The sequence below is a fragment of the Rhododendron vialii genome, chromosome 3a (assembly GCF_030253575.1).
Source record: "Rhododendron vialii isolate Sample 1 chromosome 3a, ASM3025357v1".
Lineage (NCBI taxonomy): Eukaryota > Viridiplantae > Streptophyta > Magnoliopsida > Ericales > Ericaceae > Rhododendron > Rhododendron vialii.
Window position 1 is genome coordinate 5,023,798 of NC_080559.1, and position 19,982 is coordinate 5,043,779.

The 19,982-nt window shown below is 38.0% G+C and overlaps 2 protein-coding genes across 2 annotated transcripts; one reads left to right on the plus strand and one right to left on the minus strand.

The window, feature by feature from the left end:
- The first annotated feature begins 249 nt into the window (after window positions 1–249).
- On the plus strand, window positions 250–4,597 carry LOC131321401 (uncharacterized). The gene is made up of 3 exons (XM_058352390.1): window positions 250–681; window positions 1,965–2,194; window positions 3,987–4,597. Exons 1-3 carry the CDS (start codon window positions 348–350, stop codon window positions 4,263–4,265), a joined length of 843 nt encoding a protein of 280 aa, XP_058208373.1. The 5' UTR covers window positions 250–347; the 3' UTR covers window positions 4,266–4,597.
- Window positions 4,598–4,993: 396 nt separating this feature from the next.
- Window positions 4,994–19,948, minus strand: LOC131321398 (serine carboxypeptidase-like 45). Its single transcript, XM_058352387.1, has 10 exons — window positions 19,501–19,948; window positions 19,039–19,140; window positions 18,756–18,851; window positions 17,908–18,000; window positions 17,137–17,207; window positions 7,474–7,755; window positions 6,737–6,861; window positions 6,151–6,243; window positions 5,940–6,057; window positions 4,994–5,270 (listed from the first exon to the last, which is right to left on the minus strand). Exons 1-10 carry the CDS (start codon window positions 19,754–19,756, stop codon window positions 5,097–5,099), a joined length of 1,410 nt encoding a protein of 469 aa, XP_058208370.1. The 5' UTR covers window positions 19,757–19,948; the 3' UTR covers window positions 4,994–5,096.
- Between the last annotated feature and the right edge of the window lie 34 nt (window positions 19,949–19,982).

The window sequence follows — 19,982 nt, forward strand, 5'->3', positions numbered from 1 at the left end:
ATTGGACGGAGGGTAGGCTCAGTTCCGGAACGTCTTCTTAAGAAATAACTACTTCTTTTATATTTTCAAATTCAAAAATAATATAAATAAAAAATAATTTTTCAATTTTTTTGCACTGTAGTAAAGATTTCAATGAAATCTATCAAATTAGATTCATAGTGATAAGAAAATTATTTACGTAAGCACATAAAATTGCTTTCTTAAAAAATAAATACTTATTTATCGTTCTGGGCCCGTGGTAATATACTCGACGGCGACAGTCCTCGCCGGCAGTCCTCCATCTCTATCGACGGTGACTTAACTCACTCACTCACTCACTCTCTCTCTCTCTCCACCAACAAAACCCAATGACGAACCAGCTGGAGCCATGGGCCCAATTGGGCGACAAAGTGGTGATGGTCACCGGTGCGTCGTCGGGCATAGGCCGGGAGTTCTGCCTCGACCTTGCCAGATCCGGCTGCAGGATCGTCGCCGCGGCTCGCCGACTCGACCGGCTCGAGTCCCTCTGCGGCGAAATAAACCGGCTCCCCCACTCCGGCACCGGGTCGCCCCACGGTCGACGGGCGGCGGCGGTGGAGCTCGACGTTGGCGCCGACGGGCCCGTCGTCGAGGCGGCCGTGCAGAGGGCTTGGGATGCGTTTGGGACCATTGATGTTCTTATCAACAATGCTGGTGTTTCAGGTGATCTAAGATTTTGTGAAAAAATTTAGTTGCTTGGAAAATGGAATTTTATTTGTCATATGGATCCACCTGCTGAGAAGCCGGTGCAGTTCAATCTCGGTCGTTTGCCCCAACAATTAAGGATCTACAATGAACAAAGTATGTAAGATAAGTAGGATAAATTTTACCTTTGGGATCAGTATCTTTTTGGTAAAGATAGGATAAGTATCTTGCCCGTCAATTATTCTACAAACACAAACACACTCACATTCATATTGGGATCCACTCACACTGAACCTTTAGTGTGTGTAAAGTGTTTGTGGTTGTAGAATAATAGCTTACCCGTAGGATAATTTAAGCAAATATGGAACTTTCAAAACACTTTTCGACAACTGTGGTGATGCGAACTGTCCTTTGGGAAGGAAATCAAGTAGTATTGATGCAGGATGTGAGCAAACCATAGGGGGTATTTATGAATTCATGATGTGGAATAATACAACCACCCATTGAATCCAACGTCTGCTTTACGAGCTCCTTCGTTGTGCATTGTTCCACGTGCTCACTATGATAGTAGAGTCCTCTACAAAGCTTCACACGTCCCAAATCTCTAGTGGTTATGGTGGTGCTCTTGAGAGAACTAGGGGAGAGTATGTGGTATACAGATACAGAGATGGGAAAAATATGGTGAACACACTTCTTAGTTATATGTTCATCATGTAAGAAAAAAGAATAGATGAGCTAAGACTAATTTATCCTGAGAGCAATTCGTTTTCCACCCTCACCTTGAGTGATGGTAACTTTTTCCATGATACTCATGGGACATAGCTAAGGCGTGACTGTTACTTTCTTTTCCTGATACTTCCTTTTTGTTGGACTCTGATTTTATTTATTTAAAGCATGTGTGTTTTTACGCATGCTTGCCTCCTTTTTTTGGCCAGATTCTTAGCATTGGATGGAAATATCCGACTTCCCAAACAAGTGGTTTAAGATTAAATTCCCATTGCATAGCCATTAGGAAGAGTACCTATATTCCCTTGCTTGTTGACGATAGCTGATGCAAAGTATTTGGGAACCTATTGATATAAGTGAAGTAAATGTTAACCTAGAATTGTTGAAATGTTTTTTTCCCCCTTGTTCTCCCTCTTTGAATTGCAATATTGTGGAGTTTATGTCAACTTCTTGGAGGCGTACATAAGTTGAGTTCTTTCTTTCTTTTATTAAAATTTCATTTCACATCTGCACTTTCGATTCGAGCACATCCTTGGCTCTATGTTTACACAAAAGTTCTCTAATGTGGGTGTCAGGAAGCGTGAAACCTCTGTCGGATTCATCGGAGGAGGAGTGGAATAGTATATTTAAAATAAACTTGACAGGAACATGGTTGGTGTCAAAGTATGTTTGCTCGCAGATGTGTGATGCTAAGAAGGGAGGGTCAGTCATCAATATTTCTTCTATTGGTGGTCTTAACCGTGGGCTGTTACCAGTGAGTTATGCATATTGTTCTTCGAAGGCAGCAGTAAACACGCTGACAAAGGTGAGGTGCCGTAAAATCTCTCCTGAATTTGCCATTGACCTTTGGACTGGCTGGTTTACTGGAAAATTTTATGACTTACAAGTTGCAAATTTGATTGTCATACAGTTCAGTATTGCATTTAATGCTTATGTTAGGGATAGAAGTACTAGTTTACAATTCTAGTGCATGTTAGTCCGACTTTTGAGCACATTTTGTTTTATTAAGCAACCAAATATAGTTGTGGGAAAACTTTGTTAACCTCTTAGAGAAATCATAAGCTGTGTTTGAATGTCAAATGATTAGGTGGTCACTTCATTGTCCTTGTTTTTTTCCCGTACAGCGGTAAGTATCTTGCTTAGATTGTTTTGGGGCATTATGTACCAGAAGTCTTCTTCTCATTGTTGGACCAAGGGCTGCCTGGTGGTTTTGGGGCCTTGGGCACAATCTCACAAGGGATTTTTACCTGTTAAGGTGTTACTTAAATTTTTTTTGTTTTGAATTAAAAAAAAAAAAAATCAATGTAACTTGTTTCCGTACATATGTATTCCCGTAATAAAGATGAGCTATATGGCCTTTACATTCTCGGTGGTTCCGCCCAGGGCAGGGTATTTGGACAAGACAGCTATTCGTTTTATTTAACTTCAAAAAAAATAGTTTCTTTTCCCTTTTACTTTGGGTCCTTTGGATATATTCTGCCTTTGTTATTGCATTTGCGGCTCTATGAACAAGATTATTATCTTTTAGGACCTTCAGATAAGAAGTGTCTAGTGTTACTTTCTTTCTTCTTTCATATTCTCCTGTGGAGAAGGCATGTTTTAATGATGTTTATCATCAAAAAAAAGTTTCTATTTTGCTCGCAATAAATTTGGAAAGGAAAGATTTTTTTGTTGGCCAAAAGGAGGAATTTTTTGAGCCTTTTGACTATGAGAGTTTTCACCAAATAATAAACAGAAGACAAAGAGAGTTGTTTAGTCTGCTCCACTGGATATAAGTGATATTCCAGACTAAACTGAGCTCTTGGAAGATCCATGAGCTTGAGGATTGTTCAACTCATTGGACATTTGTACTGATGTAAATGGGAGTAATAGCTTGGAGTTCGACTTGCAGTTGCTGTCTAGTGTGTTTTGTAGGATAAACCTGTTTTTTTCTGTTTTAAAAGAACAAGTCTGCCATTGATGATGGACAAATACAATGAGTATTGTCAATCATGAAGACCCTTATAACAACATGATGCCTTCTTCATGGACAAGTAGTTAAATTTTCTCCGTTAAGTGAGTTTCTGCAAAATTTCAAGATGTTGAATTGTTGCAGTTTTGTGGCTCCCATTCCCAGTAAATGAAACAACTCCTATACTTGCGTAGTGGAATATGATTCCTTTGTTGTTTTAGATAAAACCTATATGTTCATTCTATTTGCGATCTTGACTGTAGAGGAGGAATTCGACAAATAAAATTAAGCAAATGGTTTTCTCCCTCCTAATCGTTCAGGTTCGAAACTTCTTAGGTGCTATCAACTCTTTTGGAGCCAGTCCATACAGAGCTTTGATTTGACTTTAATTGGGACCAATGCAAGTAGGCGGTGGGATTGGTCCCCCATGATTGGTCGAGTGCGCGAAAGCTGGCCCAGACACCTGAGCTACCAAAAAAAAAAATTTAAGCAAATGCTTAAGTTGAAGTAGTGTGTCCATATAAAGGTTGTCCAATGTAGTTTCTGTTTTAGGCAATTTGATAATACGATTATTCACCACTATCAAAGTGATCATGGACATTCAATTTGTCATTTTGTTAAAATGAAGATTGTCTTATAATTACAGAAGATGGCGCTGGAACTTGGGGCACACAACATCAGAGTGAACTCAATTGCTCCTGGACTTTTCAAATCTGAGATCACTGAGGGTCTCATTCAACAAGATTGGTTAAAAAATGTGGCTCTGAGAAGTGTTCCTCTTAGAACCTTTGGCACATCAGATCCGGCTCTAACGTCACTGGTACGCTACTTAATACATGACTCTTCGGGGTACGTTTCTGGCAACATTTTCATCGTTGATGCTGGTACTACCTTACCGGGTATCCCGATTTTTTCTTCACTTTGAATGTTGAAGATCGATGGTATTATAAACTGCAGAGGAATTAAAATGGTCACTTGAATTGGTTTCGCGAACTTGATTTCAGCCTTTGTCAGTTGTTAAGGTCTCGTATGCTTTATGCAATAGGGTTGTGTATAATGCAAGAGTTTTCGGGTGTCTGGTGATTCCAGTGCTCCCCTGAATGGACTGGGAGAAATCTTGTCTTAATAAACTGATTTGACTATGCCTCAAATCACTCTGTGCCTGGGCAACGTGCATGTAAAACTAAGATTACAAATATTCCAATAGATGTCGCCACATTGCCACAAATTGCATAGTTGCATCTTGTTTTATCCGTACCTTGCGTCTTGGAATCTATCCGTGAAGTTATGTTATATTTAGATTTTGTTTTGTTGTACTATTAGGAACCAAGGTTTTCATTTTTTGGTTGAGATTTTGTCCTGTTATTTAGGACCATGGTTTTGTAATCAATAATAATAACAGCAAAAAACATATAAAGTGTTTATATCGAAACATTTTGAGGGCCTGAAAAGGCCTTACGATCAACCATCGGTGTGTCCGAATCCCTGCTTCTTAGATCCATATGTACTTACTCCAGTGCTTGTGGTGCGGTACATTGATGTAACTCTTTCTCCCTTGGCCACGTGCGTATATTTCCGTTTTTTCCTACACCTCCACTTTTACTCATTGGTTCTTCTTTTTTCTTGTGTTATGGTACATGTTTACATGATTGGTAAGAAAACAGTGCCTGCTTTTGCATTACAGTAACAGAAGTTTTGGCTTTACCCTATAAAAGAGTAGATAATAAAATCACAGACATGTGGGTTTAAATTAGAGTTATTTGTGAATGCTCTCAGCAGATGAAACTCCCTCTGGTAGAGGTTTTCCACCCAGAAATGTGTTAAACAGAACAAGGGATCTCTCAGGCTGTGAAAATGGAGCTTCATGAGATGCTCCTCTAATGGTGGCAAAAGACAGGATATCTCCATATACCTGTGTCCATCCAGCAACCTGTTGAAATGCAAACCAAACAGAGAATTAGGGGCACATTAGTAGAGCCATGATATTTTCTTTGCAATCGAGGGAGCCCTTAATTCTGGATCAAGATCCTTTCACGAGATTACCCCTCGTATGATTCTTCATGTGACGAAAAACAAGATGACATTCGATGATCTGAGTCGTTAATCTTGTAGTCCAGGAAGTGTTATACTCATTTTGAAAAATTGAGTTGGTCAAAGTATATTTGTCGGATCTTCTAACCTCTATTCCTGAAGTGAAAAACGTGTTTTTTTTTTTCTCAAAAGGATATCAATGCAAAATCAATTTGATATTTTGCATGAATGAAAAACACATTGAGATTTTTGCAGAATGAAAGGCTTGGATCGTCAAATGGATCTATCGTGAATCTCATTTTGTGTCACATCAGAGATAATCACATGAGAGAATCTTAATTCCCCTCGTGGATTCCTAGCTTTTGACAAGGGGATATTAGCAATTGAGATGAACCCCAGAGGCTCAGATACTAATTAGCTAGTTCGCAGAAAGAGCTTAGCTCCTCGAAGACAGAAATAGAGTAGAGTAATCTAAGTAATTAAATAGCTATAATCCATCTATTAGGCCAGATATAGACTTATTTTTATAGATATGAAAAAAATTAAAACAAAATATGAAATGGCTAACCTGGCTCCCCTCGAACCAAACTCTGTATGGAACGGTTGTGTTCAAACCCAACTCCCTTGCCAATCCATTCACCAGTCTCCGTGTTCCCGTTAGCGGAATAACTGAATCTTGATCTCCGCTGTAACATTTTTTCGATTTTTCATAAAGTTTTCACAATAATTATTTCGAGAATTGAGATACTCATCTGTTATGGAGGTAGCTAGGAACTCACCTATAAACTAAGACCCGAATGCCCGACTTGACGAGTGAACCGAGAACCGGAACCGTCGGTGTCTCTAGGTTTTGCATATCGTAATGGAGAACACTGTCGTCAAGGGAGTGAAAATGGTTGAATGCATACAACTCAAAAGGTTCAACAATACAAGTAAGAATATTGTACAAGTAAAAGAGCCTAAAAATCCGGCTTTTGGGACTTTATCCTAAATATTTCTAAAAAAATTTGGGTAAAAGTAAAAATACTAGGGTTTTTCGGTTCCTCTTGTCGAGATGAATCAATATTCTACAAAAGTTTGGCGTGAAACTAGCAAAACGCGTATTTTTGTGAATAAAGACAATGCCCAAATTAAGAGCCCAAAAAGGCCCTTTGTTCCACTAAATTCTTTGGGGCTTTTTCTTGTTTTGTCATTGTTCAAATATTTTTCGTGTTTGTTAATTTTGCGCCTAATTTTTGTGAATGCTTGATTCGTCTCGAGTAGACGAGAGGAATCGGAAAAGTAATAGATTCGAATTTCTACATATGATTTGTTGCTTTCCTTATTTATGTTCGCTGCAACACAAAAAATTAGGATTAATCTTACTCGCTGCAAACACTCCATTCGGTGATTCCAACAAGCCGGGCGTGAAAGGCCTTCTGCACATCTTGGCGGTTCAAGTAACTAAACGTTTCGTCTCCTACACACACGTCTACCTTCTCTGTCCCTTGCTGCGAATGAAATATCGAAAACAAGCTGAAATCATAGAAGTGGACACGACACGAATACAGACACATAAACCGATAATCTCAAATTCGTAGGGTTATAGAAATGACGAGAGACACATATGCAACGGGGGACACAGCAGAAAAAAAAATGTATAATTTTAATTGTAATTATGTTGAACATTGAATCTGCAATCACCTATACTATTGGAAATTTATCATAAAAATAAGAACTGACATTGCTTCTACATGACTAAGAGAGGTGATTCATCAAAAATACCAACTGCGAGGTACAAGTGACGAATTTTTTTTAACAAATTCTAGTCCGTGAAGTAAGTTTTTAACACCATAATTAAAATGACGGCACTCCATATTCTCATACGTGTGTCACTTGAGCCACGCGATGTCTCCCAGTTAAATTTTATTGCAAATAATTGAATGCCAAGTAGTGTACTGTCGGTCGTATTCCTGTGTCCCTAGCGTATTGGTGTCCCTAGCAGATTCGACATGGATATGATAACCACTTAGGCGTGTCGGTTCTTCCTAGGCTAAACATTCAAATAAAGCATAATAGGATAGAAGAGGAAAACTACAGGGACTAGAGATGGAGAGCCTTACTAGTTGACTAAGAACCCGGGCTTGTGAATCAACGGTTGATAAGCAGACATCTAGAGTGACATCGTATCCGTCGATGAATTTACTGATCTCTCCCGAAGCCTGATTAAATACTCCAGAACAAACAGGGGTAAGAGCGTCATTCTGGGCTTGTCTTCTAATCTGGGAATAGTTGCATACATCATTGAAGAGTTGATATGTATCATCAGATATCAATCCATGAGACCAGTAGTATTCCCCAGTTGAATTGAAATCAGTGTTGAATTCCAGAAGTGGATTCCCTATCTACAAGCACCCACCATGCACATAGTCAGAAGTTAAATCATTTGATCTGAAACTAATGGAACAAAATTGTTGAAGGGTTTGGATCCTCTCCGGTCCAAGTTTTTGGACCGGGTGGAGACTATCCAAATCTATACCATACATTAGTGTTGAAAAATGTATGCATTATAATTTGTGAAAATTTATATGCATCTCTATTAATTATTTTGATGATTAATTCAATGATATTTTTATTCGGAAAATACAAAATTATCGAAAAGTCGATTCCCGAATTAAATATTTTCGTGACCTTGAAATATAGCATAAAGTCTCTTGGATTCATGATTTATATTTACAAAGACTTTATTGAGCTCAATACATGCTTTAACGGTTTATTTAGATGAAATTGTGAGCCACAGGTTGACGAACCGGCTGACAAGCCGGCTGTCTGAACAGAAAGCTGTGACAACCGGACGACCACCCGGATGACCACTCTATCAAACGGCTAGTTTCAAACGGCTAGTTTCCAACGGCTAGTTTCAAACGGCTAGTTTCCAACGGCTAGTTTCAAACGGCTAGTTTCCAACGGCTAGTTCCAACGGCTAGTTTCCAACGGCTAGGAAGCATATGGATGGCTATATAAGGCATCAAGAACTCATTAATGAGAAGATATACACAAGCTACAACATTCCATATTATTGCAAGAGCAAATTCTCAAAAGATCAAAACCAAAAATTCTCATTGTTCTTCCACTTTCATATTATTCTTGAGAGAAAATTTGTACAAGTCGTGAGCGATAATTTTCATACCTTCTTCACATACTTGTATTTCCTAAGTGAGTGTTTGAGTCAAACACTTGAAAGCTTAGAAGACCAAATTCGGATTGGAATTTGGGTGTTATTGTTTTTGAGAAGTTTTCGGAGAAAATTCTTGCGGTTGTGCTAGCTCCTCGGGAAAGCTAGAGGCATTCGGTTCTTGTAAGCACCCGCAAGACTTACAAGTTGTAATCTTTTAAAGATTAGTCTAACCTTCAAGTAATTGCTTGAGGAGAAGTGGAGTAGGGCCGGACCGTGGACAAATCCGGACCGAACCACTATAAACGGGTTCTATCTCTCTATCTCTCTATTTTGATTGCATACTTATTGTTTGCATATATTGTTAAAGATAAATTTTTATTGGTAATTATTACTAGCAATCCTATTCACCCCCCCTCTAGGTTGCATAATTTGGGTAACAATTGGTATCAGAGCCTCGGCTCTTGTTTGTAGATTTAACAATCTAAGAGTTAAGATCCATGGCAACCACTAGTAATGTTTCTTGTATCGAAGGTCAATCGTCCAATAGACCTCCCTTGTTCACCGGAGAAAATTACTCTCATTGGAAAAATAGAATGATGATCTTTATTCAATCCACGGATTATGATCTATGGAAAATTATCAAAAATGGTCCCATTATTCCTACTAAGAAAGTTGGAGAAGAGACTATGCCTAAACCAGATTATGAGTGGAGTCATTTGGAAAAGGCTTCAATAGAAAAGAACTATAGAGCTATGAACCTTCTTTTTTGTGCTATTACTCCCAATGAATATGATTGTGTTTCCGCATGTGAATCGGCTAAAGAAATATGGGATAAGTTAGAAATGTCACATGAAGGAGATAGTCAAGTTAAGGAGTCCAAAATTGATATTCTTGTGCATAGCTATGAGCTCTTCAAAATGAAACCGGATGAATCTATATCTCAAATGTTTGCTAGATTTGCTAGTATTACTAACGGTTTAAAAGCTCTTGGAAAGATTTACAGTCAATCCGAAATGACAAGGAAGGTGCTCCGTTCCATGCCAACCAATTGGGACACTACCACCTCCATCATCCTACAATCCAAAGATTTCTCAACATACACGATGGACAAGCTCATGGGATCTCTCATGACGGAGGAAATGCATCACAACCTCAAGGGTGAAAAAGAGAAGAAAGTTAAGGATCTTGCCTTCAAAAGTACAATAAGCAAATCAAAAAGCAAGGAGGATTCAAGCAACGAAAGTGAGGATGATGAAATGGCGCTCATCACAAAAACGTTCAAGAAACTCCTCAAAAATAGAGCATCTCACAAAGGCAGAGGATTTTCAAGAAAAGATGGAGGCAAAGAAGAAAATAGTAAAAAGGATCCAATCATTTGCTACGAGTGCAAGAAGCCCGGCCACATCAAAAGTGAATGTCCATATGCAAAAAAATATTCAAAGAAGGACAAAAAGAGAGCTATGATGGCCGCATGGGACAATAGTGACGATAGTAGCTCCGATGAGGACGATGAGCAACAAGAGGTCGCTAACTTGTGTTTCATGGCCATCGAAGAAAACGAGGTAGATCTCGACTCATCCTATTCCTTTGATGAATTATTTATTGCCTATAAAGAGTTGAAAGTAGAATTTGAAAAGGTTGTTTCTAAAAACAAATTTCTTAAAAAGGTTGCTAAAGATCTTTCACTAGAAATAGATGATTTAATTGAAGAGAAAGATATTTTGGAGGAAGAAAATGAAAGTTTAAGAACCTCTTTGGAAAAAGAAAAAGAGTATTTGAAGGATACTTCCAAAAACGAATCTTTAGAAAAACAAATTGATGATTTAACTAATTCTCTTTCAAAACTCACTAATGGAAAAGAAAGTTTAGACATTCTTCTTGGAAAACAAATGGTTTCTTTTCACAAGGCCGGAATTGGTTATAATCCCACTCAACACAAAAATCTTTTTGAAAAAGATGTTCCTCCTTCTAGCCATTCTAAATTGACATGTCATTATTGTGGTAAAATTGGTCATATTTCTCCTACATGTCCTATGAAAGGATACTCATCTTCTAATGCAAAAAAGGTTTGGGTTCCTAAGAACCGTATCAATGCTAACCCTCAAGGACCCAAGATGATTTGGGTACCAAAAGTCAAGAATTGATGTGCTATTGTAGGTATGCTTCAAAAGTTCTCTCAAGGAAGGAAGTTGGTACCTTGATAGTGGATGTTCAAGACACATGACCGGTGACAAGAGGGCTTTCAATTCTCTTTCGTCTAAAGATGGTGGACATGTCACATTTGGAGACAACAACAAAGGTAAAATCATAGGAATCGGCAATATAGGTAATTCTCCTATTATTGAAGATGTTTTACTTGTTAGTGGTTTAAAACACAATCTTCTTAGCATAAGTCAATTATGTGATAGAGGAAATCGTGTTATCTTTGAAAAATCCAAATGTATCATTGAAAATGTCAAAAGCAACAAGACACTCTTCGTTGGACAAAGACTTGAAAATGTATATGTTTTTAATCTCAATGATTTAAGTAATTGTGATATAAAATGTTTTTCCGCTTTGAGTGAAAATAGTTGGCTTTGGCATAGGCGCCTAGGACATGCAAGTATGGATGCTATTTCAAAACTCTCTAGAAAAAATTTGGTAAAAGGTCTTCCTAAAATCAAATTTGAAAAAGATAGACTTTGTGGTCCTTGCCAACAAGGAAAACAAACCAAGGTTTCTTTTAAGTCCAAAAATGTTGTTTCAACTACTAGACCTTTGCAATTACTTCATATGGATTTGTTTGGACCAACTCGCTCTCCAAGTCTTTGTGGAAACTATTATTGTCTTGTTGTTGTTGATGATTTCTCTAGATATACATGGGTGATGTTCCTAGCTCATAAGAATGAGGCTTATCCTAATTTCACTAAACTTTGTAGAAGAGTTCAAAATGAAAAAGGATTTGTTATTTCTAACATTCGTACGGATCATGGAAAAGAACTTGACAATTCTTTATATGAAAAGTTTTGTGATGAACATGGTATTGGTCATAACTTTTCCGTACCTCGTACTCCTCAACAAAATGGAGTAGTAGAGAGAAAAAATCGTACTCTGGAAGAAATGGCCCGCACTATGCTTTGTGAAAACTCTTTGCCAAAATATTTTTGGGCGGAAGCCGTTAATACCTCATGCTATATTTTGAATCGAGTTTTAATTAGGCCTATCCTCAAGAAAACTCCTTATGAGCTTTGGAATGGTAGAATACCCAACATTAATTACTTTCATGCCTTCGGTTGTAAATGTTATGTATTAAACAATGGAAAAGATAACTTGGGTAAATTTGATTCAAAATCGGATGAAGGCATCTTTATTGGTTACTCTCTTACTAGCAAAGCATATAGAATTTATAATAAGCGCACTAATCTTGTTGAAGAATCTATTCACGTTTCCTTTGATGAATCTAATCCTTGTGCTACTAAGGATGTTGTTGATAATGATGACTTAGAGATTACACATAAGATTCATGACTTGACAATTCAAGAAAAAGTTGATGGTGATACTCAAGTAGAAAGCTCTCAAATCAAAGAAGATGAAGTTATTAATCAACCTCAAGATGCCATGGGAGACAACCAAGATCTTTCCAAGGATTGGAGATTCGTGCAAAACCATCCAAAGGACTTGATTCTTGGAGAAGTTTCGAAAGGGGTAACCACTCGCTCGTCTCATAGAAATTTTTGTGAAAATCAAGCTTTTGTTTCTCAAATTGAGCCTAAAAACTTTCCGGAAGCTCAAGATGATGAAAATTGGATTTTGGCCATGCAAGATGAGTTAAATCAATTTGAAAGGAATAAAGTTTGGGCATTAGTACCTAAGCCTCTTGATCACACTATTATAGGTACTAAATGGGTTTTTCGTAACAAGCTAGATGAATCCGGAAATATTGTTAGGAATAAAGCTAGACTTGTTGCTCAAGGTTATAATCAAGAAGAAGGTATTGATTTTGAAGAAACTTTTGCACCGGTAGCTAGATTAGAGGCTATTCGCATATTACTTGCCTTTGCATCTTTCAAAAATTTCAAGCTTTATCAAATGGATGTGAAAAGTGCATTTTTGAATGGGTTCATAAATGAAGAAGTTTATGTCAAACAACCTCCCGGCTTTGAAGATCATGTATACCCCGATCATGTTTTTAAACTCTCAAAAGCTTTATATGGTTTGAAGCAAGCACCACGTGCATGGTATGATAGACTTAGTTCATTCTTGCTTGACAATGGCTTTACTCGTGGAAAAATTGATACTACTCTTTTCATTAAAGCCAAAGGTAAAGATATGCTCATTATTCAAATATATGTTGATGATATTGTCTTTGGTGCCACTAATGATAATATGTGCAAAGAGTTTGCTAAGTGTATGCAAGGTGAATTTGAAATGAGTATGATGGGGGAGCTTAACTTCTTCCTCGGACTTCAAATCAAGCAAACTAATGAGGGGATCCTAATCAACCAAGCCAAGTATGCGAAAGAACTTATTAAGAAGTTTGGCATGGAAGGATCAAAGCCAACGAGCACACCAATGAGCACATCAACTAAGCTAGACAAAGATGAGAATGGTAAGGCCGTCAATGAAAAGATGTATCGAGGTATGATCGGCTCATTACTTTATCTCACTGCAAGTAGACCGGATATAATGTTTAGTGTTTGCATGTGTGCTAGATTTCAATCATGTCCTAAAGAATCGCATTTAAAAGCTATTAAACGTATCTTTAAATATGTTGGCGGTTCTCATGACTTAGGATTGTTTTATCCACGTGGAGTTGCATTTGATTTAATTGGTTATTCGGATGCGGATTTTGGAGGTTTCAAAGTTGATCGTAAAAGTACAAGTGGGACTTGCCAATTTCTAGGGCACTCTCTAGTGTCTTGGCATAGCAAGAAACAAAATTCCGTAGCTCTATCTACCGCCGAGGCGGAATATGTAGCGGCCGGAAGTTGTTGTGCCCAAATATTGTGGATCAAACAACAAATGGAGGATTTCAATTTGCAATATGATCATATTCCTATTAAATGTGATAATACTAGTGCAATTAGCTTAACCAAGAATCCAATTCAACATTCTCGAACAAAACATATTGAGATTAGACATCATTTTATAAGAGATCATGTTCAAAAAGGGGATATTGAACTTAACTTTATTAGTACCGACAAGCAATTGGCGGACATTTTCACAAAACCCCTTGGTGAAGAACAATTTTGTTTCATTCGACGAGAACTCGGCATGTTTAATCATTTATGAAAAAGTTTTGTGTTCTTGATGTCAAAAGTTTTTTTTTGGATTCAATGTTGAGTTGATTGAATTCGTAAATATCATACTTGATGGAGAGTACAAATGATCTTGATAAAGAAATCACCCTCCAAACATTTTATCATATGATTCATTTTCCTGTGTTTGGTATGCAGAAAAACAGTTTTATGGTCTTTAATGCTACTCCTCTTAAACGTTTTCTGGACTTAACCTGCATTTGTCAGTGTAGAGACCCGTATTTTATTTCCATAATTCTTTATGTTTTATTAAGGCATGAGTTGTGATATAAAATGGAGAATGAGTTCGGATGTCGAATGTGCTAGAATTTAGAAGTTCGGGATGCAAGTGTAATATGCATGGGTGTATAAGTGAAGGTGTGTGTAGGGGATAATTCTCCCCCACATATATTTCTTTTCTTTTCCGGGCAGACACACACACGTTTCTCTCTCTCTACTCCCTCGACCGACTCTCTCTCTTTCTCACCTCTCCTCCAAACTTCTCTCTTCGATTTCATCGCCTTAGAATGAGATTTCGGAAAAATCCCAAGTACTAAAGTTGTTCTACGCGACGAGATCTTCCTATTGATCGAAGAAGAATCATGATCGGAGCACTTTGAGGTTTCCTCCATGTTCGGGCTTGCTTCTAACCCTCGAGGTAGGGATCTCCTACCTTCTTTACATGTTTAAGTGTTGGTTAGATGTACAAGAATCAAGTTTGATCATTTATTTTGAGTCTTGAACAAATCTGTTATATGCTGATAATTTCGTGGGTTTTGGAAATCTGTCTTTTGGGAGCCCTCTGCTAGAAATCACTGGCATTATACATGATTAAGACCTCAAGGGGCGGGTCAGGGTCGTGACAGTCAGTCGGATGTCCAAGCGGATGTCCAACCGGACAACCGTGAGGTTGAGACTTATTCAAGCTTTTGCGTTGCTAACTCTGATTTATTAAGTCTGTTACACTTAGTTTGTATGAACTTCATGGCTTAGTGCTTAAATTGTCTCTTATATACTTCGCCGATATGAATTTCTTGTCTCTAAGCTTGCAGGGATAATCATTCTCGGTAATACCCCTCGCATTCTTTAAAAAAACTCTCTTTTAGGGGGAGCATGTATTAAGGGGACACAACAATAAACACCCGAACACAATTTTCTTCCCCTATTCTTGTTCTTTTCGGCGCCACCCCTATTCTTGTCCTATTCGGCGCCGCATCCCCTATCCTATCTCTATTCGGTGCCGCATCCCCTATTATCTCTCTTTCGGCGCAGCAATTCAATCAATTCGGCGCACCATTTCAAACACTTCGGCGCAGCATTTCAAACAATTCGGCGCAGCATTTCAAACAATTCGGCGCACCATTTCAAACAATTCGGCGCCGCATCTCTATCCCTTATCCTCAAACACTTCTCTCATACTCTATAAATTCAACAACACTCTCTCTATCTCTTCATCTATCTATCTTTCCTTCTCTCTCGGCCTAAATCTCTCATCAAGCAATGGCAAACTTACCGCAAGGGTTACCATTTGAGTTTTACGAAAGAGATGCCGAACGAGCAGAGTTCAGGTTGTTTATCCAAACCATTTGGATGCAACTCTTTATCTTCATTCTGCTGTGTGCGTTACTTACCATGAGAATACCACCATGGTTCGGATGGAATGTAAATGTGGATACTCTGTGGTATTGGATTGGCATTATAGCTGCCGTTGTAGCAGCCATTATTCGAGAATACGAAAATCAAGGACGCCAAGCTCTCAATGAACGAAGATAGAGTGCTACAGGGCAAGAGCGGCATGGTGCTGGAACCATGGCCCTATTGTTTTTCTCTTTTTAGTTTTTTTTTATGATGTCACAGGGGGAGAAAAAGCCAAGTTTTTTTTGATCTATCTTGCCATTTTGGGCAAATTTAAAAAATTGCTTGCTATGATCTGATGATTATTGCTATTACTCGTTGATCATAGATAACTGCCTTGGTGCATGTATTAAGGGGGAGATTGGCATAACTCCTACTTGAATAAAAACTATCATTTTGTGTCATCATCAAAAAGGGGGAGATTGTTGAAAAATGTATGCATTATAATTTGTGAAAATTTATATGCATCTCTATTAATTATTTTGATGATTAATTCAATGATATTTTTATTCGGCAAATACAAAATTATCGAAAAGTCGATTCCCGAATTAAATATTTTCGTGACCTTGAAATATAGCATAAAGTCTCTTGGATTCATGATTTATATTTACAAAGACTTTATTGAGCTCAATACATGCTTTAACGGTTTATTTAGATGAAATTGTGAGCCACAGGTTGACGAACCGGCTGACAAGCCGGCTGTCTGAACAGAAAGCTGTGACAACCGGACGACCACCCGGATGACCACTCTATCAAACGGCTAGTTTCAAACGGCTAGTTTCCAACGGCTAGTTTCAAACGGCTAGTTTCCAACGGCTAGTTTCAAACGGCTAGTTTCCAACGGCTAGTTCCAACGGCTAGTTTCCAACGGCTAGGAAGCATATGGATGGCTATATAAGGCATCAAGAACTCATTAATGAGAAGATATACACAAGCTACAACATTCCATATTATTGCAAGAGCAAATTCTCAAAAGATCAAAACCAAAAATTCTCATTGTTCTTCCACTTTCATATTATTCTTGAGAGAAAATTTGTACAAGTCGTGAGCGATAATTTTCATACCTTCTTCACATACTTGTATTTCCTAAGTGAGTGTTTGAGTCAAACACTTGAAAGCTTAGAAGACCAAATTCGGATTGGAATTTGGGTGTTATTGTTTTTGAGAAGTTTTCGGAGAAAATTCTTGCGGTTGTGCTAGCTCCTCGGGAAAGCTAGAGGCATTCGGTTCTTGTAAGCACCCGCAAGACTTACAAGTTGTAATCTTTTAAAGATTAGTCTAACCTTCAAGTAATTGCTTGAGGAGAAGTGGAGTAGGGCCGGACCGTGGACAAATCCGGACCGAACCACTATAAACGGGTTCTATCTCTCTATCTCTCTATTTTGATTGCATACTTATTGTTTGCATATATTGTTAAAGATAAATTTTTATTGGTAATTATTACTAGCAATCCTATTCACCCCCCCTCTAGGTTGCATAATTTGGGTAACAATTAGAATAATCAACGGTTCGGATTTCCTGAAAGACTCTTATCGGTAAGAGTCATTGAGCAAACCCGAACCATTAATTGCAGCAATGGAAAGTCCATATTTAGACGGTCTCCTCCGGTCCAAAAAACTTGGACAGGAGGGGATCCAATTCCATTGTTGAAATATGGTAATAGTTTTAGGAGTTCTCATTTTCTAGTTTTTACTTACAGCTATTCCCTTGAGATTGAACTGAAGTTTGGATTGGATAATCTGTTGTGCAAGTTGTGGAACATAGTGTCCTGCCAAGAAACAGAATTAGTCATTTTTGGTTTGAACCTCTCAATTGAGTGGTTAAGTCTTCGATTGTTTTCTTCGATAACTCGGTGTCCGGATCCGGTTTTGTAGGTCGACTAAACCAAAAGGACCAATCCACTAATGAGGTCCAATAAAAACCGTGGCAAAGCTTCATATGGATTGAGCCAACACAGGAATTGATAGCTCGTGGGCGGGAGTCGATTGATATGAAAGCCCTGGTTGCCAGCTCACTACCACCGCACCAACTCTCCGGGTTAACTCTTTCAATTGTTGTTTGCGGGTTTGGCAAGTAGGGTTACAAACAAGTTAAATTGAACTCAGAAACAGTTTGTTTGAGTGTCATCCAAGGAAGAAATGAAGTAGCAAAGAAGACTCCTATGAAGGAGAAGTAGTAATCAATTCTCAGCCTCTCGGGTTTGGTGTAATGGTAGTCACATGACAACTGGGAATCTCTCAAAGACTTCGGTATGAGGTTCTACTCCTACCCGTGTTCTTCCAACTCTTGTGTTAGGTCAACCCATACAAACCCTTGTTTCTGTTGGAGGACGGTGGAATTAGTCTCTCCTGAATTAGTCAGTTTATTGGGTCGAATACCGAGTCATCAAATCAAAGCTAGTAAATACCGTTTGCCTTCGGCAAAATTTGACTCATTTATGTAGAAATACTGCAAGAAGTAATACATACCTCCGTAGCTCTCCCCTGTGATGAAGAAGTCTCTGTTCTTGTATTCTGGGAATTTGTTGAACCAATTCTCGAGGAAAACAAGATTGTCTCGTGCTAAAGAAAAAGCAAAAACAAAACACTAATATTTGTACACACGAAATTACTAGGATTTCAAAGAGTTCAACACAAATAGATTTCAGAAAAAAGAGAGTCGAGCTTAAAGTATTCTTCCAAGTATGGTTGATAAACGAATCGAACGAGCCGAGCATATAATTGTTCAATCTTGGCTTAAAAGACTTAATGAGGTTCACACAAAAAAAAACATCCAAGCTTGGGTTATTTACGAGGCTAGTCGATCTCCATCCAACTTTAATCAAGCTGATATTGAGTCACTTCTAAGTTTTTAAACATCAAAATTAAGCCAAACGAGTCGAGTAAGAAGTCATTCGAATTTCGAACTTTGTTTGAAAACTTAATGAGTTTAAAATGTTTAAACTTGATTTGTTTACGAAAGTATCTAACAAGCCGATATCAAACAAAACCCTAAGAGACGAAAATGAGTTCCTACTCGAATAGTTTGGTACATTTATCAACCATACTTGTAATAAAGTATAATTCTACCCAACCCTACAGCTGCAGAGAAATGGTTAAAATAAATCAAGGAAATGCTGGACACCATGGAAATTCGCAATGAACCGAACAAGAGTCCAGGGTAAACGACAATTGGACTGTCAAAAAGGGTTTTCATCACATGAGTTAAATCATTAAAGAAATAACTAAATAGAGAAAATTTATTGAGAACCGTGTTCAGGAGTTTTAAGACCCTAAAGAGGAGTTTTAAGACCCTAAAACGAACAAAGCCAAAATACCTGTCATGTCGTCATCCACTCCTGTATAATAGGAATTATTAGCTGAATAAGAAAACCCAACTCCAGCAGGTGACTCCAAGTATAACATGTTTGCTTCTGTACAAAAATACAGGGAAGTAAAAAAAAAGATCATTGAACTTGAAGCACGCTATATACATTTAAAAAGTAAAAAATAAATAATTTTTTAATAAAAATCACTGGCAAAGAAACACAAATGATGAAACAGTAAAAAAAATTTGGAGATAAATTTTTAAGAGGAGAAAATAGCAAAGCAATTACTTACCTTTATTCCAGCTATAATCATTTTTGACCAAAATCTGGCCACTTGGTTTAAAAGGCCCATGCTCACAGAAAGCTCCAGCTCCAAGAGATGAACAACCAGGTCCTAAGAAATCAAAACTTCGACAAATTATTTCAATATTCGAATTGGGTATAATTACCCAGCTCCATTTCTTAGTTTAATGATCCGAGCAGTTCATTCTATATAACCAATGTGTATCTCATCGCCCGAAAATTTATCTTGGTCAGATATCATTACGTATTTGAGAAATACATTTATCTTGAAAAATACAATTGTATTCGAATCAAGTATTTAACGACAACGAAATACGCAGTTCCTATCAAATAAACGATTTAGATTATGCAAGTAAGATCAGGTGGGAATGCACTCGAACTGCATCGTGCAACAGTCGAGAAGTCGTATCCTAATTTAAATATTTCTGGGGGGTTGATGATGATTGATTACCTCCATTTAACCAAAGAACAAGAGGCTTGGAAGCAGGGTCGGTCTCTGCTTCAACAAAGTAGTAGAACAGAGCTCTGTCTTGCTTTTCATCAACAGTAATATACCCTCCAAATTGCTGGAAACTGACCTGTGGTTGACCTGGCAATATCTGGATTCTGTCAGATTCAGAGAGGGACTCAACCTTGATTAAACATAGTATTAGCTGGATTCCACAGAATATTGCAGCTGCCCTGATTAGCCATGCTTGAGTTAACATGGAGAGAGAGAGAGAGAGAGAGAGAGAGAGAGAGAGAGAGAGAGAGAGAGAGAGAGAGAGAGAGAGAGAGACTTGTAATTGGTGTTTGAAGAGTGAAAGATGAAAGACTTTTTGTTGGTTTGCAAAAAGAGTGGATAATAAAACCACAGACACGTGGGTTTTAGTTGGAGTAATTTGTCAATCCATGAGATCGATCAGTAGTATTCTCCGGTGGAATTGAAATCAG